At 40.4% G+C, this 26,579-nt stretch overlaps 1 protein-coding gene across 46 annotated transcripts in view; it reads left to right on the top strand.

Moving 5' to 3' along the window:
- The first annotated feature begins 234 nt into the window (after positions 1 to 234).
- Positions 235 to 26,579, top strand: part of LOC122687350 (ABI family member 3 binding protein) — a 277,123-nt gene continuing 250,778 nt past the window's right edge. For all 46 annotated transcript variants that reach the window (XM_043892758.1, XM_043892771.1, XM_043892776.1 and 43 more), the window contains exon 1: positions 235 to 428. In XM_043892758.1, the coding sequence (XP_043748693.1) occupies positions 350 to 428 (79 nt within the window). In that variant the 5' untranslated portion in view covers positions 235 to 349. The remainder of the gene's footprint in view (positions 429 to 26,579) is intronic.

Below are 26,579 nucleotides of genomic sequence, written 5' to 3'. Positions count from 1 at the left end.
CACATGTTTCAAAATTCCCCAAATATTTTTTCTTTCACAAATATGTATTGACCATTATTCCAAGTTTTATGTCATAGAGGGAAGAGAAGAGACAGACAGTTACAACCTAGCAGGAAATGGGATGATAGGTTTTTTGCTGTTATGCCTTTCTCTCTCTCTCTCTTTTTTTTTGGTGTGTGTGTGGGAAAGGGTGTGATGTCATTTTGTCTCCACCCCCTGTGAGTAAGCCCACGGCACAGCTAAGTGCAGCCGCCCGCCTCTGTCACCAGGAGACAGTCCACTTAAATGCAGCTCCAGGGTTGCGGGACCCCCACCAGAATCACTACCCGTGTGAGGTGGCAAATGCAACATGCCCTCCAGCTTGGGGTGTCTACTTCTCTGTGGAAGTATTGCACTAGCCCTGGGAAATGCACAGAAATTGCCAAAAGGCAAGTAGCTCTGATGTTTTGTGTTTTCAAAATGATGTTTGAGATACTAGCTTTTAAATGTTGAGATTAAATGTGATCTGCTTTGCCAGACAGGGGGATTTGAGTTCTTCTCGGAGAGTCACAATTCAAATGTATAAAGAAGTAGCTTAAACTTTTGCTTTTCTTTCCCCCCTTTTCTGCTATGTACTTTTCAGTTGCATCTCTTTATTGCAAAAAATGCAAACCAACTTCTTTCTGGGTTTGGCCGTGTTCACGGTAGCTTGAATGGTGTAGTTTCCAATTACAGCACTTGTATATTGAATTGTATTATATAGATGGGTATCGTAGTCTGTTGAAAAGACTCGTTTGATGTTTTTATCCCTCAGAGACTAAACCAGTGCTAGCTGAATGTTTGAAAGAAGCTAGTTGGAAACCTAGAATCATTTTGTGTAAACCTCACACATACCTGTTAGCTTGGAGGCTGAAGGGTTCTAGGCAGGGCACACCAATGAAGAATGGTCATGAGCTATGGTGTAGACACTTTCTCTGGTGGAGTTTGGAATAGGGTTTGATCTGTTGGACACGACATCCCCCCTTTCCCTGGCTCAATTGTTCTCATTTTAGTGTTGGTATTCTATTTACAAATGTCATCAGAAGAAAAGGAAAATGTCCTAAATAGACCCTAAAAACCACCTCTTGAGCCCATCACCACCAAAAGCAAAGGTTGCCTCTCTCCTGTCTTTGAACATAAATGTTGCTCTTTTTTTTTTTTTTTTTGTTCCTTTGCCGAGGCGCTTCTCTAAGCCAACTCCAAGTCTGTGAAAACTTTTTATGGTTGCAGACTGCTGTAGTCAGCAGGATTAGGAAAAACAGGCTGGAATTTATCATACAGTTATGATGGAAAATATCAGAGACAATGCAGCCACAGGCTTGTCAAAACCCTGCTGTGCTCAGAGTTGGAAAGAAAGGTTGTTCAGGTCAGAATATCCAAAGATCCTGCTAGGTCCTCCCTCCGGCTGGTTTGCTCCAAGATCATCTTGTCCCAAAGTGAAAATCATTCTCTCCAGTGTGCTAAGTGAAACTTGAATCCAGAGTGTGACGGCTGAAGGGTTTGGCTCGTTGATATTTCACATGATGATGTAAAAAGCAAATAAAAAAGGCTGAGTAAACCTTCTTAACTCTAAGATAATTCTGCAAAAATAAATAAATAAATAAAAGAATTAAGACGAAATATACACTATTAGATATTTTTCTTCTATCAAGTGTTTTGTTTCTCGATCATTGTGAAAAGTGTTTAAATAAGTCAATCAGGAGCCTCAAGCATTCAGAATTAATTATTCCTACTGCTAAGATAGTTAACAAGGATTCACCATCTGAGAAAAGTCTGGAGATTTTCTCAGGCTTAATACTTACAGATGGTTTTATTTTACCTTGTATTTACTGTGTACGGGTGATAACCATGATTTTGTGACTGCAGACTTTTGCAAATTCCAAATGTTTTAATTATCATGTTGCAATCACTAGATACAAATCTCTTGACACAATCTTCCTTTATTTGTTATGGTAAAAAGAAAATTGTTAAAAATAGCCACAAAATAAATGTCTTGTCCATTGTACTTTAATCTGAAGTATTTTCATCCAGGTTTCTTTCATAATTAAAAAAAAAATGATAGACTCAGTAATTTGAAAAAACTATCAAATTAATATAAAGTAAATGGCAAGTCTCCTTGTCACTAACGCTATATTTTGTCTTTATCACCGAAGCTGCTGAGGGTCTTTCTTTTAGAGGAAGTCACCTCTGTCAAACTGCATTCCTGGAATAGGAGTATTGTCCTCAGAAGGGGTTTGGGGCAGGCATCTGCTCCCCATCAGTAACTTGGGGACCATTCATGCTTTTCTATTCTGGAAGAGTCACAGCAGATTTTAGAACCTGACAGGTTCTAAAAGTTCTCAGTGAAGAAAACTGTCCCACTTTTTCAACTGATTGTTTCCCAAACTCATTTAACTAAGAATCTTTTTTCTAGTGGAATAGTTATAATATCTTGCCAGGGGCTTAACTTTCACATTTGAGGAAGAACAGAACTAAATAAGAAAAAAGATAAGGTTTTTTTTTCTTTTCTTTTTGCCTTCCTATTTTAAAGTTAATTAAATATCATTTGTCATTTATGAAGAGGATAGAATTTTGAACCTAGAAAAGATGATAGTGATCACCTAGGCTAGAGTTCCCAGATCTTTGGATTCAGACCTGTAAAAATAAATATATATTTTAAATATCAGGGTTTTATTGTAGAGGACATACTTGAAACCTAGCCATTTTTAACAGATTTATAAAACAACTGATTTTATACAAATAAACCCATTGTTTTTATTTTTTCATTTCAGTGCAGACTGATGAAAGCTTCATCATGGGCCAATAATTGGGAACCACTGACCAGTATAACCATTTTATAAATGAAGATCCCCAAAGGCAGGGAGATTTAGTAGTATTCCCACACCGATAGCAGGAACAGAACTGGATCCCAGCTTCCTGACTGAAAATCTGTGTTTGGCCCTGTTTCGATCCAGATTTTAGGAGCTATAGTCTGCAATGTAAATGTGAATGCTGTCCTTCCCTTGAGTAAGAGGGTTTCTTACAAAGATTTTAAACATTATCTTAATCTTCGTGTGTAGAACATGTCTGCTGGGTGTGTGTGTGGGGGGCATGTAGTTGATAAATATAGCTGGCTATTTATAGGAAAAAGAAATTATGTTTTAAATAAGAGATCACTTGTTACATGTCTTATGCTTATTTGCATACATAACCACATACTTTGTTATAGAAAATAAGAGACTGGAAGAATGTTTCTTACTTTTTGAAAACTTAGAATAAAGTTGGAGACTATTATTAATGGAGTAGGAAAATGGCAACCCACTCCAGTATTCTTTCCTGGAAAATTCAATGGGCAGAGGAGCCTGGCAGGCTACAGTCCATGGGGTTGCAAAAAGTCGGACACAGCTGAGCATACATACATACATACATTATTAGCAGACCTCTTCTCCTCTCTACCCCTTGATGACTATGTTCTTTGGCAAATCATTTATTAACCTTTGCTAAGCAGGTCTTATCATCTGTAAAATGGGATTAATGATAACTATCTTACAGTATTTTAGGAATCAATGAGCTAAGAGTTGCAAAACTTTCAGTAAAGGGTCTGACATATAACAGGTATTCAAAAAATTGTCTCTTGGGTTGCATAAAAGTAGATCAATACTGAAAAAAATATGCACACCAAATAATATGTGATCTGTGTCCAAAGTGACACACATCTGGAAGGGTAGCAAATGTTCTTGGCGAAAGGTGGGGCAAGGGGGTTGTGTTGCTCTGCAGGGCAATGAGAGAAGGATTCTACTGTTTTTCAGCCTGGACTTCCTCAACCCAATGTTTGATTGTCAAGTTCAAATATTGCCTTTCTCTATGGAAAGCTGCAACTTCACTTAGGATCAACTTTTCTGTGGGGACTGCGGAAGCCTCACATGACCTCCGGGAAAGACCCTCCTGAACTTGTTTTTCAGGAGGAGGTTTAGACCATAACACCCAGGCCCTGAAGAAGAATTGCCACATTGTTTGACACCTTTGAAAGACCCTGTGTTGCAGATACCTCTAGGATTCTTTATTCTTGGCACCATAGAGCTTTTCTTTTCCCCCTGGCATACAGGCAAAAATCAAAACTGCAGAGAACAATATGCAGTGACAGGAGCCAAGAAAAGCTTATAATGGGACATGTGAGGCTTGACATACCTCTTTGCAGAAACTCCTGTGTTTGGAAGATTTCGATCAGTTGGAAGGCAAAGGCTACTATTTCTAGGTAACTTGATCAGTCCTCCTGACATAGGTGTGAGGAAAACCAGAGAGGAACATTTCAGATACACACATGTGATCAGATGGTCCAAGGGTGTGAGGCCATGACTTGGGTGTGACTCTTGGCTCATGCAAAGGAAAGAAAGAGACAGCCCTTGGTCTTGGGTTCTTCCCTGACAAGGTAGAAATCTCTGACTCCAAGGTGAAAAAAATCAGGGCAGATGATGATCACAATAACTCTCACAGCTATCAACAACTCATCTCTGTTATTATAGATAACATTGTTTGAGCTCATATTGTTTGTGGTAATTTACAGCTAAGTTTTTTTAATGTGGAAAACTAACTAAAAGCTTGATGTTTCCCTATATAGCAGGTATTTTATTACTCTCAGTTTACAGAGCATGAAATTTTGCCTCAGAGTGTTTGCCCAAAGTCACTCGGCAAGCAAGTGGCAGACTGTGTCTTTAATTTCTATGTAACATCAGCTCCCTGTTCTGCATAAAGATGTGTCCATTTGTTCAAGTAACAGACTATATTCCATGTATAGGCAAAGCATTGAGGTGGGAAGACAGGGCTTGATACCTGCCTTCCTGATCAGTTGATGGAGAAGACAGGGATGTAAAAGAATAACTGTGCTACAGAGAGAGCGTCCTCTGATATGGCTGAAGTCCAAAGAAACTTGAGAACAGCCAGGAAGGACCCAGTCCAGACTGGAGGGCCAAACATTCTGAGAGGATAAGGCACCCAAGTAGAAGGCTGGGCGATAACATATGTTGGGGCAAGGAGGAGTGTAGGGAGGGGTAGCTACGTGGCCAGAGCCTAGGCCACCCCCAGGGGCCACGACTCAGCAGGGATTAATACTCAGAGGGGAAGCCAAGGCTGAGTTGACTTAGCACACGACTGTGTTTTCCTTCTCTCTGTCTGTCTTAACTCCCCAAGATCGATTACAAGCAGAAGCAGCAGGTTGTCTTTGGAGAAGAGGGTCTTATGTCTTACTCTGAATTTTCCCAACTCTCTTGAGGTAACAGCTCTCACTCACTAAGGAGCCCTCCCAACCTCACTGTGACAAAGCAAGAATGTGTCACTCCCATGACTCAGTCCATTTCTGCAGAGGGTCCTTGATATTTGCAAGGACTCAGGAAGGGTCTTTCCATCTTAGAACTGGGAATTTGGGAGGAGAATAATGTGAGCAGACAAGGAATTCCGGTGGATGGATTCTGCTTTTATCAGAGTAGTATACATTTATGTATTGGTGAGACTCTATTAAAGAGTACATTGGAAAAATATAGTTCTACTGCTAGAAGAAAACAAAATTGAAAACCACAGGGGAATTATTTTAGCATCTTCTACAACTCTGAAATTTTTGGGCATTGTATTGATTTGTTTGTCTGTTCAAACACTGCCTACTAGGTAAAATGGATTGAGATCCAGCCCCTGTGATAAAAGAAACTTGTATTTGGAATGTAAAAATTGATCAAGTATAATTTTTATTTGATGGTAAGAGTATCACGTTGAGAATCCAATGCCTAAAAATAAGGTTTCTCTCTGCTTCAGGGCTTCCCAGGTGATGCAGTGGTATAGAATCTGCCTGCCAATGCAAAAGATGTGGGTTCAATCCCTGGGTTGGGAAGATCCCCTGGAGGAGGAAATGGCAACCCACTCCTGTATTCTTGCTGGAGAATCCCATGGACAGAGGATCCTGGCAGGCTACAGTCCATGGGGTCCCAAAGAGTCGGACACGACTGAGCACACATGCTATGCATGCTGCTAATTACACATTCACTAGTTTAGTTTTATAGACTGCTATATCAGGCTATAAAATACTAACTATTAAGGAATTTTAGTCTCTCTCTGTCTCTCAAAAGTTAATGAGGTACAGGGTAGCACTTGAGAATAGACAAATTCATTAATAACTGTATTATAGAAAAGACAGTTAAATGCTTTTAAAGGTTAATGTGAGCTAAGACAAAAGTGAGGTGTCTAATGAAGGGAGGGCCATTAAGATATGTGATGAACTCTTCTGTATTGCCATCCTCAGAAAGACTTCCCTTTTGCCTGATTTGCTGATTGTGATTTATAAAAGCAAGTATAAAAGAAAGGGAGAATATTGAAAGCAAACAGATGAACTTAATAAAAGTGATATAAAAATACATGTAAAATTTAAAAATTAACAGGATAATCTAATGAGACATTACTAGAATAGTAAAAAAAAAAGTATCAGCCAAAGAATGAGCATGTTAAAATAAAAAAATTGATTTAAATACATATTCTATTAGAATCCCATTTAAAGAATATAATAACAACCATGTTACTATGTATCAGGCATGCTATTTAATGCTAAGTGTTTATATACACAATCTCATTTTATCCTCACACCTATGAAATATATTATCCCCATTTCACAGATTAGGAACTAAACCTAAAGAGAATGTTAGTTATTGATTATTGCACAATAAATTACTGCAAACTTAGCAGCTTAAAACATCAGACATTTAAAACAATTTTAATTTTTTAATTTATTATGACTGTGCTGGGTCTTCACTGCTTCATGGGCTTTTCTCTAGGTGTGGGGAGCAAGGCTTCCTCTCAAGTTGCAGTGTGTGGGATTCTCATTGCAACGGCTCCTCTTGTTACAGAGGAGGGGCCCTAGGGCACTCGGGCCTCAGTAGCTGCTGCATGTGGGCTCAGTAACTGGGGCTCCCAAGCTTCAGAGCCCAGGCTTAGTCGCTCAGCCACATAAGGGATCTTCCTGGACCCGGGATCGAAGCCGTGTCTCCTGCATTGGCAGGCTGATTCTTTACCACTGAACCACCAGGGAAGCCCCCATCACACATTTTTTTGTTTCACAGTCTCTGTGGGTTAGGAGTCTGAGTCCGGCTTAGCTGGGTCCTCCCTTCAAAGTCTTTCACAGGACTGCAACAGAGGTGTCAGCCAAGCTCAGGTCTCATCTAAAGGCTCAACTGCGAAAGGATCAACTTTCAATTTCTTGTGGCAATTGGTAGAATTCAGCTCCCTGAGGATCACTGGTTTGAGGACTTCATTTCCATGCTGGCTGTTGGTCACAGGTTACCTCTTACCTTTGCCACGTGGGCTTCTCTGTGATGGCTGTTGCTTCATCAAGGTGTACAATCCCAGATGTGTCTGCAGGCAGGCTGTAGGTTACAATCCTACGCAGCTTAATCATTGAGGTAGCAGCCCATCACCTTTGCTATATTCTATTGGATAGAGGCAGCTTCCTGGTGCTGTCACACAAGATGATTACACAGTAGCAGGAGATGGGAATTACTGGGGGTTATCTTAGAGTCTACCCATCACAAAATAGCCAATGACTGCCTGAAGTCACACAGCTAGTAAATGATACAGTGGAACAGTGAGTATGCTCTTCTTAGTGGCTCAGTTGTGTCTGACTCTTTGCAACCCCATGGACTATAGCCCACCAGGCTCCTCTGCCAATGGGGATTCTCGAGGCAAGAACACTGGAGTGGGTTGCCATGCCCTCCTCCAGGGGATCTTCCCAACCCAGGGATAGAACCAGGGTCTTCTGCATTGCAGGCAGATTCTTTACCAGCTGAGCTACCAGGGAAGCCAATGAATACAGGAGATCTAACTGCAGAAAATAACACTGGTTTGAGCATTAACACCCCATCTACTTTTCACAGAGTTCAGCCTTTAGTGGCAAAGGCCCAGCAGGCAAACTGCCAATTTGTCTGCCTCCCTGCTTGGAGTTGTAGGGAACCTCTGAGCACTGAGATAAATATCTTACTAGTCAAAGACTCAAGGTAACTATTCAGCACCCAGTGTGGACCATGTTTTCTATGTACAAGAGACCAGTCAAATGCCTAGATTCCTCAAGTGTGGCCAGTCCCATGAAACCAGTATGCAAAGTAAATGTCCCCCAAATAGAAGCTTTGCTTTCCTTATAAGCCTCAGATGCCATCATCTGTTAAAAACAGAAAACATAAGACAAAATGAAAATGTTCTTTGACAAAGCGTACAGATATTCAGCAATTAACACTTAGGAAGTTGATACAGTCTCCATAAAATGTATTTCTGAAACATCACTGAGTGGTTTTTCTAGTAAATGGAAGGTCGAATGAAACTTTTGTTTGGAGGATGAACGTATACCCTGGCAGTGGATGAGATGGAGACAACTGGATCAACTAAAAGAGCTTCTTTCAGATCCTTTATGGTATGAATAAAACAATTCTTCCATATGCGCCAGCAAACAAAACACAAAATGTAGCTTATGCACAAAATATATTCTTAGCATGGCACCCAGAACTGTGTAGAATGTTAATACTAGAATACCCTGTCAAGTATTTTCCATAGTCCACAGTCTCTTCTTGTGTTGAGATGGTCCCAAAGTCCTGGGAGGTACATGATAAGACAGATAAACTTCAAGGTCTCAGACTACTTTGTAAAAGTTCTGTGGATAGCAAGACTGAGTCAGGACTTACTCCACCGCTTATAATTTTGGCTTATGTTCCCCACCAAGAACTTCCACAGTGAGATTTTGATGCTGTATTGTACTTTCCCTGATCTAACAAAAGCCTGACTTACATTCTCAGTGATTTGGATAGACATTTGGGAGCCTTAAAGCTAGCCTGAGATTTTTAGCCCTCCTCCATATAATAAGCTATGAAATTAGCTCATGTCCCTCCTTGAAGAATTCTGAAAAGGAGGTGGGAGATGTGATGCCTTCACAGAAGTTTCTTATTGTTCTCCAGTCAAGGACTATACATCTAAAGCCCATACACTAGAAAATCAGACCAAATCACCTACTCCAAGCATCTTTTTGTCAGATTAGAGGTAACTGAAGGGAAAAATGAGGTCTAATTTAAGCTTCACCTATGATACAGAAACTCAATATTTTCTTTTAAAATCTATTTAGCTATTAGTATAAATATGATAAATCTATCCTCAGCAGTTGTAAACTTGCATATTAGAATAGCTGAAGGTTTTCAAAAATATCAGTATTATTCTGCTCCCCTACTCAATTATGATTTAATTGGGATGGGAGAGAGAGAAAAAAATTCCTCAGGTGATTTTAACGTAGCCAGAGTTGAGGACCACTGTCTACAGGTTTTGAAAATCTGTATGTGTGAGTGATAAATCTTTCTGGATAAGTGCAGGATAATATTTAAAAGTTATAAGTGAATTACTTTGTTATTAAACTTGTAACTCCAACTTAAAGGCAATTTTTATCTTGTGCTACTTTGTTCCTGGATTTTGAAGTATTATTTGGAAAAATTTTAAAACTTCCTTTTCAGGCCAAATAAGAAAATGTTTAAGATTAAGGTCAACATTTGTTTTTGGTGTTAGATCATAAGTTCAAACGTCTACTTTTACAAAATCTCAGGGGCTAGATCTGAGAAGCTATGGTTGATTACATTTTTCAGGACTGGACTTACATTTATTTATTCTGTCGCTCAGTTAATTAAAAAAAACATCATTTTAGGATTATTGGCATATACACACAGTGGAATACCACTCAGCCATAAACAGGATGAAATTTTGCCATCTGCAACAACATGGACCAACTTAGAGGACATTATACTAAGGGAAATAAGTCAGACAAAGACAAACACTAGATAATATCACTTATGTGTAGAATCTAAAAAAATACAACAAACTAGTGAATATCACAAAAAAGAAGCAGACTTATAAACACAGAGAACAGACTAGAGGTTACCAGTAGGAATAGGGGGAGGAGCATATTTAAATATACAAGTGAATATTTAGAAAATAACATTTTAAAAAGGAAACAAAGTAATTATTATATTAGGATTATAAGAATGATTTAGACATTCCTGCCTTCAGGATATTGAAATTAATTCTAATTGAAAGTAATATAAGTTGGCCACACAAAGGTAACTTTCTTTTATGTGAACCTGTTAGTGTCTTAATTCTTTATTCTTACATAACAGTCAAACTTGCAGAAGTTAAGCTATCCCACTGTGTTGCCATGTACTTGCCTTAAGTGATATATAGGCATATAAAGAAGAAAAAATGAATTCATATAATATATGAAGGAGGACAAAGTACCCTATGATTCCAGTTAAAGCAAACCATGAGTTAAGAAAACATTCAGTAAACTTCCTCTATGCAAAAGGTCCAGGTTATGTGGATTGCCTTTGGATATTGTTCCTTGAACTTTGCATGTAACCATGAGGTTCCCTGTGGCTCAGACAGTAAAGAATCTACCTGAAATGCAGGAGACCCGGGTTTGAGCTCTGGGATGGGACGATCCTCTGGAGAAGGGAATATTTACTCGCTTCGGTAGGAGCCTGGACGGCTGTGGTCCATGGCGTCAGACACGACTGAGCCGCTGAAGCTTCCACCTTTCATATACATTCCAGCTCATCTTCTTCCTGCTATTTTTGTTAAGGATAATTTATGAGCACTTAGGATGACTTATAATCTGAAACACAAGTGTGTTACTCTGTGTCTCTAATAAAATGAGAGATCTCTCTGAGTGGAGAATGAACCCCTGCTAGCAGGAAGCAGGGGGTACATTGCTTCCGACAAGATGCCAAAGTGAAATTTCAGATTCCCTTCCTCCTTAAATGACATCCTTTGATTTTTTTTCCAATCTATTAGCGGATAAGAAAATGTTCTGGTTTTCCAAGGGTCCTGCTGAGAGTCCGCTGTGCACACGTGTGTGGGTGTGCAAGCCCTAACAGGCCTTTATTCTCCGAGAGCGGCAGATTCTGTCACTGAAGGAGGGGATTGGGGTGCCTGCCAAAGTCGTGCTGGCAGAGAGCTCTGGAATCCAGTCCTGTTACAGATACGCCGGCAAGGGATTCAGGGCAGAGTTTCCTTCTCCTTTCACTTTCCCAGATGGAGTTAAAGCATCTTGAGCCAGTAAATTTGGGATCAGGTATCAGATGATCTGAAGAATGGCCCCTCCCTTCCTCTCTTGGCTCATCCTCTTCAAACACCCCAATGATCCTGCTATCACAGAGTGATTTTCTAATTACGCTTACTCTTACTAGAATTAGGAGGAAAGCAACGCTGGCCATGTTCTGCCTTTGAGGTTTACCCTGAACTGTAGTTTCATTACGAACTGGGAGGATTCATATTGGGAAATAGTGATAGGGTCTAGTGGGCAAAATCCGGGAGTCACTGTGGGCCTGGTGAGTGACCTGACCTTTCTGAACTTCAGAGCTGCTTCCCTGAAAAAAGGGAATAATAAGAATAACAGTTCTCTTTTTAGCGTCCACTACTAAATAATACTAGGGTGACTTTAATGGGTTTTTTGGAATATTTATTTTTTTATTGGAATATAATTGCTTTACAGTATTGTCCTAGTTTTTGCAGTACAAGACTGTGAATCAGCCCAATGTATATATATATCCCCTCCCTCCTGAGACCCCTCCCACCACCCCATCCCACTCCTCTCGGTGGTCACAGAGCCCTGAGCTGAGTTCCCTGTGAGTATAGGAGTTTCCTGCTAGCTAGCTATTTTACACTGGGTAGGGTGTATGTATCAATGCTACTTTCTCAATTCATCCCAGCCTCTCCCTCTCCCCGAGTCCACAGTCTGTTCTCTACATCTGCACTGCTATTCCTGCCCTGCAAATTAGGTTCATCAGTGCCATTTTTTTCTAGATCTTCGGTAGTAATTTTCTTAAGTAAGAGGGAACGTGGATGGCCAGCCACCATTTTGGAAACTCTTCACCTGCCCTGGCAGCCAGAGAAAGATCTCGATGCTCTTTTCTCCGGGACATTTCCTGCAAGTGGGCTGAGCCGAAAGAAGGCTTTGCTGCTGGAGGTCAGAGTATCATGTGTCAGCATGTCAGGTATCAGCCTCACAGTGACACAGGGCCTGCGGACCGGAGTCGTGGTGCTGAGGATTTTTAAAATACAATTCTTGCCATCAGCAGCTCCAGTTCTCTTGTTCAGCTCTCCCACAGTCGGGTAGAAGCTTTTGCCCAGAAATTTACCTTTTATTGGGAAAGATTTGGGAGCATGGATCATGGTCTCTGGTCGTTTTTCCCTCCATGTATGCCTGGGATGTGGTTCTGGGTAATTTGACTTTCCCTGCTCTGTTTGGTTGATTTTTAGGTATGAGTTGGTCTGATGTGGTGACTGATCAGGCCCCTCAAGAGACTCTCTTTTTTTTCCTCCCCTCCCTCTTTTTGTTTCTAATCTTCCTTTCCCTTCTGCCTCCTTCTCCCTCTGTTCCCTTTGGAATTTCCTCCTTTCCTCTTTTCCCCTTCTCTCAACACCAGAAGAATCCTCAGAACATTCTCCTGGCTTCCACCCCCACCTTCCGCCACTGGCCGCTTTGGCCCTAGTCCTTACCTCACAGCTGACTCTTCTGTTGGAATTCAGCAGGAATTGTCCCTTTGGAAGACAGTGCACACTTTGTATTTTTTTTTTCAAGGCAGGAATGGGTGGTTCTGTGTCACACTAAATGTTCCACTTGATTGCAAATATCATGGTTTCCTGCTCACTTATCTTGGCATCAGCAAACTTGCAAAAATCAGAAATTTACATTAATTTCATAACCTCTGTGCATGCCAGACTGGACAAACCATATCGTGTCTTAACACCTTGTGTGTGTGTGCTAAGTCACTTCAATCATATTCAACTCTTTGTGACCCCATGGACTGTAGCCCGCCAGGATCCTCTGTCCATGAGATTCTCCAGGCAAGAACACTGCAGTGGGTTGCCATGGCCTTCTGCAGGGGATCTTCCTGACCCAGGAATTGAACCCAGGGTTCTTTACCACTAGCACCTCCTGGGAAGCCCATATTAACACTATAGTTCATTCTTAAGTGGTTTCATTTATTTATTGACTGTTCTGGGTCTTTGTTGCTGCGCGGGCTTTTCTCTAGTTGCAGCAAGCAAGGGCTACTCTCCAGTTGCAATGACCAGGCTTCTCATTGGGTTGGCTTATCTTATTGCTGAGCATGGACTCTAGGGCATGCAGGCTTCAGTAGTTGTGGCTCTTGGGTTCTAGAACACAGTCTCAATAGTTGTGGCACATGGGCTTCATTGCTCTGCAGCATGTGAAATATTCCCAGCCCAGGGATTGAACTCATGTCTCCCGCACTGGCTGGAAGATTCTTTACCACCCAGCCACCAGGGAAGCCCTTAAATGGTTTTCATTATGGTATAAGTTAGTATGTCCCTTTATGTGTGGTAATAACATAGGATTGATAAATGCCAGATATCATAGTGTTATTTTGTAAGGTAACTTTTTTATTTGTTCCTGGATTTTTGTTCCAGGATAGCTGTTGGTGTCTGATATTTTCAAGAACTTTGCAGAGAACTTTGCCTTTTCCAGGGGGTTGAGTTGGATCTTCAGTTCAGATGCCATCTTTGTCTTCATTTGACTGGTAACCAGTATTGCCGTGAAACTGAGTTTCTCTGTCAACTGTTCCCATGAAATAGGATCCTCTAATTGACAACTGGACTACAGTTGTGGCATTTCATATCATTTCAACATACCAGTCTCCCTCTTTGATCTCTATTTCTCTGTTCCTACTTTTCTTTGCTGTACTTAACGGATGACTTCCAAATTTTCATCTCACTCTTTATAGCCCTCCTATTTTCTGCTTTTGTGTCTTCTTCAATGTTCCCCTCCTTGTGCTTAGAAGACCTTCCACTATCTCTGCCACAGAAACTATATATTTTCTTGGCTTTTAGACTTTTTTGGTCATGATCCACAGTAATAATGATCCACAATATAAAATTAGATGTCGGTGCTTACACATGTACATGCCATACTTCACTGTTGTGCCTGTTCTCCATGTAATACAAATCAAAAATAAATATGAAATAGGATGAAAGTCCTAGAATGGATTAAGTTTGGTGTGATCCACCATTGATTTTCTTGATTGATTGACATATTGGTATGTGTGGTTTATGGTTTTGCTCTTACGCCGAACAACCTTGCTGCAAAACTCTTTACAGACAGCATTTCACTGTTTTTACTATCCTGTTTGGGGAACAGTAACTCGAATTTAAAATACTGATTTTACAACTGAATCACCAGAATAACTAATAAAAATATCCTTGGATCACTTTAAAAAGTAACAGTATTTCATACTCTAGTCAAAATTCTTTCTCCACATACTCTTGGCAAGAGATCCCACTTTCAAAATTTTTCACCAATGTGTCAGCGCTTTCTCAAATACTTTCAGGTGTCTTTCTTAGCTCTTTACAAAGAAGACCATTTAGTTTTAGGAGACCCTAAATTTGTCAGGTGAATTGCATTATATAACACTTGCCCTTAATCATCCATTCAATCCAAGCATCTGTTTTCACTTATGTGAGAAAATTAAGACAACAAGTATTTACCATAGTGTTTTCCAGAGTCATCATAACCCATGGCTCACATGTCATCTGTAAGGTTTTTGTGGTATCCCAGAAACATCCATTTCAAACATTCCTTTTCATGGCCAGAGGTTCACAGGCCACAGAGGAACCACAGCTATTAACACTAAGTAAACTTCCTGTAAGTTATGTTATCAAATAATTTCAATGGAATTCAGGGATAAGCATTGAGTGGAGTCAAGATCCTTTTAGGGATGTCTCTTTCTAGGGACTTTGTTATTATTTCTTTAATTAAACGTTTTTTATTTTGTCATTTTTGTCTGTGTTGGGCCTTCACTGCTGCACCTGGGCTTTCTCTAGCTGTGGTGCACGGGCTTCCCCGGTTGCAGGGCGCAGCCTCGAGGTGCGGAGGCTCAATGGTTGTGGCTTCCGGGCTCTAAAGCAACAGCCCTAGGGCACAGGCTTAGTCGCTCCGCGGCTTGTGGGATATTCCCAGACCGGGGACTAAGTCCGTGTCCCCTGCATTGGCAGATGGAGTCTTCATCTCTAGACCACTAGGGAAGTCTGGGACTTGCTTATTTTGTGAGAATGTCTGTTGCTTTAAAGAAGGGAGAAACAGGTACCACCGTTTATCTGCTTTCATCTAAAGTCTCTCTCCCACCTATCCTTCTTCCTTATGGTACTTGCATCCTACATCCATCCACAAGGCCTGCTTGTGGAAGATGATTAGATGGGAATAGGAAAAGAAGCCTCTAAGTTTTGTTTGATTGAGTTAGAACTGTTAGGCAAACCTGGAGGTGATCATTCTCAAACTATACTGAGGAGCTAGGAATCACTGAGTAAGTGGTCCTTAAGTTTGAGCAAGCATCAGAATCATCTTGCTAAAGCTCAGCATGCTGGGCCTGTCCTGAGTTTCTAATTCTAGACCTGAGGTCGGGTGGGTCCAGAGAACTTGCACTTCTCACAAGCTCCCAAGCGATTTCGGTGCTATTGTTCCTGGGGCCACATTTTACAAACCACCAGCTCAGTGAATCTGTTAAGTATGCAGAGTTCTACCTCCCCATCCCCACCCCTTGTTCCCTCCACCCTCACATAGTCATCCCAAATTCCAATTTAGTAATCTGCTGATCTGTATGTTAAATCCTATCACTGTTGATTCCAATGAGATTAACTGTGTAGGGAGAAATAATACTGATTGGTTTATATAACTAGTACCAAGCACTGGGGTACTAATCCAAAGAAAGCGGTTGAGAGGAAATTGGCTAACTTCCTATAATTCTATAAATTTGAAAAACCTGTGCTTTTTATTTGTTCCGCATATAAGAGATTCTGAGTTATAACTACCTAACCCAACTGTTCCCATATGATACGTGACTGTACAAAGTGTTTAGCTTGAGACAGTGAGAGCTCTAGTTATTGTGATGAGATTCTGTTTGTCTTTATGCTTGGAAACCATTCCTTGCATAGCTAGCTGGAACATGAGCAGCATTCACTGTTAATTAAGCTTGTTTAGTGGTGAGTAATGTTTAAATCTGGGACTGGAAAGTTTGGGTGACATTATGAGATATTAGTGAGAGTCATTCTGTTTGTGTAAATGTATGTTAAAGTTAATGCCTCATATTAGGCTGAAGCGTCTGTTAAGTGTAACCCAAACTCAAAAAGCCCACTATAAAGTATGAACAGTTTACTTCACCAGGTCAATTAAGAAAAAGACAATCGTGAAACTAAAGGTGAATTTGATACTTCACATAAAAGTCCTCTGTTATTCTGACTTACATAAACTGTTAAGTTGCCAGCCTTTCAGTCAGTATTGGGCATCGGCCTTTTGTTGAGCATGTGCTGTGACATTTATATTTGGCAGCCAGCTGAAAACATTGTGTACATAGCTTGCAAGTTAGAGTTCTTTTTCTTAGCTCCAGGAGTCCTTAAAAGTCTTCAAGTTGTACATACAGTAGCACACTTGTGGATTTGGACATTTTGGGAGGAGAGGTATTTGTTTTTAAACATTGAGATTCCAAAAAAAGTCTAAGAATCCATGAAAGTTCAGAACTATCTGTCTAGACAGATGCCTTTCACTGAGTTAGATTTAGGGTGCATCAAGTGAGTGGCTGGAAGGATCACCACTATATTGATAAAACATGCAAAAGGGTCTTTGAGATGGTCCATGAAAAATCTCAAATTTCATAACTAAAGATGTTAACATACAATTTATTTTATGTAATTGATTTTGATATGTTGTTGTTCAGTTGCTAGGTCATGTCTGACTCTTTGCCACCCCATGAAGTGCAACATGCCAGGCTTCCCTGTCCTCCACCATCTCCCAGAGCTTGCTCAAACTCATGTCCATTGAGTCAGTGATGCCATCCAACCATCTCATCCTCTATCATTTCCTTCTCCTCTTGCCCTCAATCTTCCCCAGCATCAGCGTCATTTCCAATGAGTCAGCTCTTTGCATCAGTTGACCAAAGTATTGGAGCTTCAGCTTCAGCATCAGTCCTTCCAATGAACATTCAGGGTTGATTTCCTGTAGGATGGACTGGTTTATATGGTACAAAAAAATATAAACAAAGAAGTATAGGATCCAAGATGACCTTTACCTTCTGTATTTGCCTCTTACAGAATCCCCTCACACACAGAATCCTTGCTGGCCTGTGTATCCATAGAGTACAGAAGTGAAGTGAGCATGTGTGACTTCTGAGGCTAGGTCTTTCATACCAAATCTGGAGAAAGCCAGGAACCATGTCATGAGAACACTTGAGCAGTCCTCTGAAAAGGCCCACATGGTGAGGGACTGGGGAACCCTGCCCATAGCCAGCACAAACCTGCTAGCCATATGAGTGAGCCAACTTGGAAGTGCATCCTCCAACCTCCATCAAGCCTTCAGATGACTGCATGTGTGTGCTAAGTCGTGTCCAACTCTGTGTGACCCTGTGTACTGTAGCCAGCCAGGCTCCTCAGACCGTGGGATGCTCCAGGCAAGAATACTGGGGATCTTCCTGACCAAGGGATAGAACTCGCAGCCCTAGCCGATATCATGACTGCAACCTCATCAGAGGTTCTGGGTTGTAACAACCTAGCCCAGCTGTTCCCAAGTTCCTTCCAAATGCTATTGTTGTTTAAGCCACAGCACTTCGGATTAATTTATTATGCAACAGTAGGTAATTAATAAAGCGAGTGTATTTGCTGCCTTTTTCATTATACTATTTAAGTAGAGTTAAAAATAGAATGAGAAATACAGTCTTTATTGGCATATGACTTGGAAATGATAGTCTTGCCTATAGATAAGTGGAAATAAATTATGAAAGAGAATTTTTGGGTCAATTACCTTTCCAGGACCACAAAAAGCTGTGCATAACTGCTGATCAAAGAGTAATTAGAAAAATATGTGAACAAATAACCTTTTAAAGTAATCACAGAAAATGTTTGGTCGTTTAGCATGGCTTAAGGACTACATTTTCTAAGGCCTTGATGGATAGCCTTGTCATTCATTCCAGAGGACTGATTTCAGGACTGGCCTCAGGCCAAGGGTGGGTCTGTATTGGTCCTGCTATCATTTAGGAGAGTCAACCTGTACCCAAGACAGCTTAAGGAGAACCAGATCCAAGATCCACTCTGTATTAACCTATTAGGTTGGCCCAAAAGTTCGTTTGGGTTTTTCCATTGGGCCAACCCAATATATCCCCAAATTCCCCCAAGGAGCAAATGGGCCTCCTGGGACAAACCTGGATCAGGCCAGGCTCTCATTTCCTTACCTTTGATTTCATGCTGAAGTTTACACTGTGGCATTCTTGATGTAATTATATCTTCAGATTAGGCCTTTGTGAAATTTCATAACTCATACAGGAAAAAAATCATTTTATAAACACCTAATGTATAATAGGTGGAATAAAGATATAAAGAGAAAAATGGTTATAGTTGTTGAATTTATATGTTAGCAAAAGAAACAGATGAATTAAACAGGATAATACAATGTAATAAAGGCTGTAACAGAGGAATGAATACCACTGCATTGGGGCATAGCGGGAAAGGGGATTCATTTTGCTTGGAAGAATTAGAGAGACTTTGAACAGGCTCTTCTCTGCCATTTGAAAATTTTTTATGGCATTTCCAAAAGTGTTAATTTTTAAAAAAATACTTCATGTGGGGAATTTCTTTACATGGGTTATCTGTGGAGGGGGAACAAATTTTCTAACCCCACACCAGAATGCATGGTAAATATAAAGATATTTTTGAAGAAGCAGATGGTATAGTCACGAACTAGGACAATCCCAGAATATTCAAGATGTTCTAACTATATTTCACCTACAGTGTACTTCATTAATGGCTGCTGTTAGGACTTTAAGGTGAATGCATTTGCTCCCTTGAAAAATACCATTGTTTATAAAATGATTACAAAGGAAAATTGCTGGCACTTATTGCCAGTTACTAAGACCTTATTAGCAAAGCATGTAACAAAAACACAAAATTGCGTAGGCAGTTTCCATCCAGTTGGCTAATTCCTTGGTAATATCTGGGTTACTTGGGTTACTTGGATGATACGGGTCACAGGGGACAGGCTCATCCCCTCATCCCAGACCAACCTCCTTTCTAGATTCAGAGTCTTCTTCTAATAAGTATCGTCATTCAGGGAATCACAAGGCCCCATGTGATCTCCTGCTTTCCTGCAGATTCACGGCACCATGGACTTGACCCTCCCAGAGCATTCATGATAGCTGCCTAGGAAGGGCTGTTTAAGCAGTAAAAACAGCTCATTTCCTATCACTCCTTTATCCACTCTCGATTAACACATCTAATTAAGCAAGAAAAGTATTCAGATTTTTGAAGCAAGTTCTGTCTGTGGAGGATCCTGTGGACAAAGAAGAAAGTCAAGAGAAGGCAAAAAACTGAATTAGATCTGAAATTATCATCCAAACAGGCAGTGTCTACTAAAAATATCATGACTGTGAGTTGCTATAACCACTTCAGAATCCTTGTCCCAATTTGTCTGTAAAGTGTGGGACCCTTTCATCTTCACCAGCCCCTCTCCTCCAAGGAAGCTGTGGGGCTCCCTCCTTAAGTGAGTTTGCTTCTCAGACTTATTCATTACAAGTGGGAACGTATTGATTCTAGGTTCAATTTTATCTTGTTTGCAAAAGTTTTGTTTTATTTCAGTTTAATAAAGTAAGGAAGTAACTTCCAATGATGAAAGGCCTTTATCTACATTCAAATGTAAACATTTTTGACTTTCTAAATATCCTTATTTCTCTTTTTCCTTAGGCAATGTAATGGCACCAATGTTCTTTAGGAAACTTCCTATACTGTTATTAATATGCATGGTTATTAAATAATCTTTAGATCAATACATTAAAAATGACTAACTTATGAAACAGGAGAAATTTTTTGTCCAGACTGCAGACAAAATGCCTGTCGTGTCTCACATAGATTGGGTCTCAAACCACATTTAGGACAGGTTTGACGTTCCAGAGTACCCCTCTCTCGGGATACCTGTTATTCCACTCGGCACCCTAAAGTTAAATGTTGCTAATTTTAGCATTGTGTTGCGTGTGTAGTTTTCTGTAGTTATAGCTTAATTTAGAGAAAAGCAGCAAATGACTTTTTTTACCTTTCTAAATTTTAAACACAATGGTGTTGGTGTTTAGTTGCTAAGTCATGTCTGACTGTGACCCTGTGGACTGTAGCCTGCCAGACCCCTCTGTCCTTGGGGTTTCCCAGGCAAGAATACTTGAGTAGGTAGCCATTTCCTACTCCAGGGAAATTCCCAACTCCAGGGGATATTCCCAATGCAGGGATAGAACCTGCATCTCCTACATCGGCAGGTGTATGCATTATCACTGAGCCACCTGGGAAACCCTTAAACACACCATAAAAAGATGTCATTTCTGTCTCCTGTTTGTCTACCCATTGTTTCACCCAATCCTAGAAATATTTTGTCAGTTTTAATAAAGATATAAAATATTTCTATCACCCCAGAAAATTCTGTGCTTCCTCCCCCTAACCCCCAGTGGCTGGTAACCACTGATCTGATTGCTATATTTTCACCCTTTCCACACGTCCTATAACAGAAGCATATATTATGTGGCTTTTTTTGGTCTGGCATTTTTCATAATGCTTTATGATGTATCCATGTTGCTGCTGGTATTAGTGGTTTATTCTTTTTATTAGTAGAATAGTATTCTCTTATATGGCTGGACCACAATTTGTTGACTCACTTACCAGTTGATGGACATTTGGGTTGTTTTTAGTTTGGGACAGTTATGAATAAAACTACCATATTTACAGGGGCTTTGTGTGAACATACATTTTCATTCCTGTTGAGTGGGATTGCTTTGTCAAATATTAAGTATATCAGTCAGTTCAGTTTAGTTCAGTCGCTCAGTCGTGTCTGACTCTTTGTGACCCCATGAATCGCAGCATGCCAGGCCTCCCTGTCCATCACCAACTCCCGGAGTTTACTCAAACTCATGCCCAGCGAGTTGGTGATGCCATCCAGCCATCTCATCCTCTGGTGTCCCCTTCTCCTCCTGCCCCCAATCCCTCCCAGCATTCACCTTAAAAATGCCAAACTGTTTTTAAAGTGGCTATAGTACTCTTTATCAAAAAGTATGAAGTTTTCAGTTACTCCACATACTTGCTGTTACATGATATTATCAGGTTTTGTTTTTAATTTTAGCTATATAGTAGGAATGGGACAGATAAGTTTTGAATCTATACCTTTACACCTTGGATATTGACCCACACTTGATAAGTATCGTTCTTTAAAAAATTATGAGATCAATTTTTTTTTTTTTTTTTTTTAATTTTTTTATTAGTTGGAGGCTAATTACTTCACAACATTTCAGTGGGTTTTGTCATACATTGACATGAATCAGCCATGGATTTACATGTATTCCCCATCCCGATCCCCCCTCCCACCTCCCTCTCTACCCAATCCCTCTGAGTCTTCACAGTGCACCAGGCCCGAGCACTTGTCTCATGCATCCAACCTGGGCTGGTGATCTGTTTCACCCTAGATGATATACATGTTTCGATGCTGTTCTCTCAAAACATCCTACCCTCGCCTACTCCCACAGAGTCCGAAAGTCTGTTCTGTACATCTGTGTCTCTTTTTCTGTTTTGCATATAGGGTTATCATTACCATCTTTCTAAATTCCATATGTATGTGTTAGTATGCTGTAATGTTCTTTATCTTTCTGGCTTACTTCACTCTGTATAATGGGCTCCAGTTTCATCCATCTCATTAGAACTGATTCAAATGAATTCTTTTTAATGGCTGAGTAATATTCCATGGTGTATATGTACCACAGCTTCCTTATCCATTCATCTGCTGATGGGCATCTAGGTTGCTTCCATGTCCTGGCTATTATAAACAGTGCTGCGATGAACATTGGGGTGCACATGTGAGATCAATTTTCTTAGAAACCACTATCTTTTCTAAAAGGTCAGTTTATGGAAATTCATACTAATTTCTTATAAGATAAAATTTGGAACTAGGCTACATTTGTCTGGTACCTAATCAATAAGTCTTATCTCTCTCCTTTCCTATATCTTGTATTCAAGAGTCATCATAGCCCAACCATTAAAGTTATACAATCTAAATTGAATTGTCACATAGGGTTTCTTTTTCTTTTTTGTTCTTTCAGCTTAAAGTCTCAGTGTAAGCCTGATTTCACACTTGAAAAGACGCACCTTGGGGGAATTTTTTGTTTGCTTTAGTTTTTTAAAAGCATTTATTTTATGATGGAGTTTAGTTGATTTGCAATGTTGTGTTACTTTCAGGGATATAGCAAAGTGGTCCAGTTATACATATACATATACCTATTCTTTTTAAAAAGACACTTTGAATGAAAGTCCTCTAGATATGAAAATGCTAAGTAAGTCTATGCATCTCGTGTAATGAAGAAATGAGATCCCTTTTCTTTGTTCATAACCAAGGTATAATTGGAGAAAGGAGGCATAAGGCAGACAGCCACTGGACTTGAGAGAAAAACACCTCGGTTTTAGTCTTTACTCTTTTTCCAATAGGATGGGAGACATTGAGGTAAATTAGTCCCTTTGGGTCTTAGTTTTCTCACTTAAAAACCCAGAGCATATTACAGTCAATTTTCATCACTTGTAGTAGTTACATTCTATAAAGTTGCTGCAAATACCAAATTAACAATCACCAACCAAACCATCATTTCTAGGAGAAACACAGGGTTAGTTTCTTGCAAGCCTCTGGTCACAACATTTTGTTAATCACTACATAACTTTGCTTTTTCTATGTTTCTGTTTAAAGACACCATATTTGATCTATGCTGTTGATTTATTTAACACCAGATCTACAGCCAACAGCACCGTGGTTCATGCCTCCTGAACAGAGCTGATCTAACACACACATATTTCCTTCATAAGGTACAATACAGCCTTCTTGTGGTTGTAGCATAAACAGCACTTCAGCAGTACGCTCGGGGGCGTTTTCAACAGTGAGATCACCTCCTCCGAAAAAGCACAAAAATGGGAAAAGTGTGGCACTAAATAGACTGTGCACAGCGCACTTGTCTACAGCCTGAGAACTGAAATAAGGAAGTGGATTGCTACCCTATTTACCTCAGCTGGGGAAATGCACATTGGAGGACTCACATTTTTTGCCACTTTCTGCACATTCACAAATGACTGTGAAAGTGCTGTGAATATTGATTTTGGAATTATAAATGAATCTTAGTGAGTAGGCTAATTTACAAATACAAATTCTGCTAATAATGAGGATTGATCAACTGCATTTGCTACATGGATCGTGTGTGTGGTTTATGTGAATGGACATGACGATGCTTTTATTATTGCTTAGCATGGGTGTTTTCTCTAGCCAGGAGCTAAGAAAGCTAACATTTATTAGGAAAAAAAAGAAATCTCAATACTTAAATATCTCACTCAAACATCTTAAGTAGATTAGGGGATCCAGACAGCTGAATGGAACTGTTTATTTACCTTAAAAAAAAATACATGTTACTCTATGAAGATAGCATCCTGTTGAAGAGTCTTGAGTGGCAAACACAATAGCTCCATTGTTCGATTTCTTTAAGGTGGGTGAGGGCTTGTTGGAACCTGACTTCTTTTATGAACACTTGCAGCTGTCTTCTAGGCTCCTTTATAAATGAAGTGGTCATTCAGCACTGCTATTCTTGGCCCAGAGAGTAGTTATCGCATCTCAAAGGTGCTTTATAAACATTTGCCATCATCAGTTTATCTGTAGACTCCTTTTCAGTACAGATAGATTTTTTTACATAAAAATTTGATTTTGCTTACTTTAATTTCTACGGTGTAAGTTTCATTTTCTAAAATGTAATACAGATGTTTAATGGCAATGTTAGCCTTATTAAATCAAGGAAACTCTGATACATCAGTGCCTTGAGCTGATCAGGTTGCAGATATGATCTCGTGGGAATCTAGTGCTTCTGGGAAGGACGAGATTCCATTCCTGGTTACCTTTTTTTCTGCCCCCTTTCTGAAAGGCACACCCTTCTCAGCCCACATTTCTTTGATTCTTTCCTGACAAAGTGCAAATTGATTTGACTGGCAAGAACCCTCACACCTCCTTTCTGTTTTAATTTCACTAAAAAAATCTATTTTTAATGACCTCATTCTTGATTCATTCAGTTTTTTGTTTTTAAAGAAACCAGTGGTTTTGCTGGGACAAAGAAAGAGAGATACCTTGATAAGTAGGTGAATGGAATTCAACTTCCACCAACATCTGTTAAACATCTATCAAGCTCTTGCAGATTATTTTCATTTCTATAGTGTGATTCAATCTTAGGTAAGGTATTTTTTATAATTCAGGCAGGGGGGAAATCTAGAATGTGTGGTATGTATAGACATGAAAGTGGAAGCACATTTTATCCATGGGGCCCACCCACATTCTCAGGGTTGTCCTCTCTGGAGCCCAGTATCTGAAGACTTCTAATGCCTCACTCTAGACTTGCCTTCTCCTTGTAATTATCCAGATTTCCCCATAACTACTCCTTGTCAAAATCTCCCTAGTCGGTGCCCCATAACCTACTCTTTGAAAATAATCTGATAGTCTCATTCATTGTCAAGTGTTAATGGCTCATGATAGCTAAATGTCTTGTTTCTCTGAGACATCTGCATTTTATCTGAATATGCTTATATAAAGAAAATCTTAATGCAAAACAATCAGGTCTATTTTCTTGAACAGGAAGATTTCAACCAAGTAGGTTTAGAGGAGAATTCATTTCTTCAAGAGAGTCCTCCTCCTGTCTCTCAAATCACATCCAAAGAAGTGACTACCTATTCTGTTTATATGTCCGATGGGTCCTGGAAAAGTGACAAAGTAATGTCTTCACTGCAAAAAGTCCTGACTGTAAGATATATATTTGCAGGGGACTTTGCAAGGCTTGTTGGGAGCAGTTTGTATATTTAATCTAGAAAATGGTATCAGTAGCTTCCAAAATTTCTTGAAGCAGTTATAATGACCAAAAAAGCAATTTCAAGAGCTCTTAGCTGGATACATTCCTTGGAGTAACTCAGTTTAAGTGACGATTTAAAGAAAAAACTCTTGGCATGGGGTGTGTGACAGGAATACCTGTGGTGGGCCACTCAGCAGTCATCACATTTGGTTCTGAGATGGAGCCACAGCCTCCGTGGACCACCTTTGCCCACTTGGGCTTCTACGTCCCTTATGCTACAGGGAGGGAGAACAATCATGTGGGCATGGAGGAAAGCTTTCAGCACAAACTGAAGAGCTGCCCTTCTCAGGACACAGCTGCAGGAGGCAGAGTAGCAAGCCAAGAGCTCTTGGGCTTTCAGCCCTGAGAAGGGGGAGACGGGAAGGGCAAGAACAGCACCTGGATGGCACAGAGGAGGGGCTGGCTCAGGGGAGAGTCTGGGGTCTCTCTCTGGAGCGAGTGAGAACAATTGCATTCAACACATGTTACTGGAATCCTAACTCCTTGTTAGGTTCTTAGGAATATTTGAGAGGGGAAAGTGAAAGTCGCTCAGTTGTGCCGAACTCTTTGTGACCCCATGGACTATACAATCCATGGAATTCTCCAGGCCAGAATACTGGAGTGGGTAACCTTTCCCTTCTCCAGGGGATCTTCACAACCCAGGGATTGAACCCAGGTCCTGCATTGCAGACGGATTCTTGACCAGCTGAGCCACAGGGAAGCCGAAGAATACTGGAGTGGGTAGCCTATCCCTTCTCCAGGGGATCTTCCCAACCCAGGAACTGAACCAGGGTCTCCTGCATTGCAGGCGGATTCTTTACCAGCTGAGCTATCAGGGAAGCGAATAAGACTCAAATCCCAGTTTGGGTGCCTGTGTCTCTCAATGTGACAATACGCTGCAACTGGGTACCTGGGAGGTGGGCCTCACGTGCTTTGTCATCATTTTTAGTGTGCTCACTTTGGGAGGAACTGTCGCAACATCCTGGACTTCCCAGTGGCTCTGTGGTCAAGAATCTGCCTGCAATGCAGGAGACACAGGAGACACGGGTTTAATCCCTAGGTCAGGAAGATTCCTGGAGGAGGGCACGGCAACCCACTCCAGTATTCTTGCCTGGAGAATCCCATGGACAGAGGCGCCTGGCGGGCTACAGTCCATGGAGTCACAAAGAGTTGGACATGACGCAAGAGGCTGAGCATGAACAGAGCAACTTCCCAGATATCCAACTGGACACAGGATTTTGACAGAAGAGAAATCATGTTTCAAAGGTAAATTGATGCTTCTGATTTTGTCACTATTATTATAAAATAAGATGCCTAATTTCTGCTTCAAATCAATAGGATTTCATTTTAAAATATACTTATCAATTTCCTTCTATAGTTCAGTACCATAGGAGAATGGGTATGGATAAAAATACCCTCTGCCTTTTTTTATCATATATATCTGAACAGTTACCTAGGCTGTCAGGCATCCAGGCATGTAAGGGAATTGTGGCTGCACCAAGACTTTAGGGGGATGGCCAAGGTTCAGTGAAACCTGTATTTGTGTTTGTGGGAATCCATAGGGGCAGTCTGTTGAAAGAAATGCTGTAACTCCTTATGTAATACGAA

This window comes from Cervus elaphus, chromosome 31 (genome assembly GCF_910594005.1).
Source record: "Cervus elaphus chromosome 31, mCerEla1.1, whole genome shotgun sequence".
NCBI lineage: Eukaryota > Metazoa > Chordata > Mammalia > Artiodactyla > Cervidae > Cervus > Cervus elaphus.
Note: the sequence above shows the minus strand (reverse complement) of the source record. Positions and strands in the feature narration are given on the sequence as shown.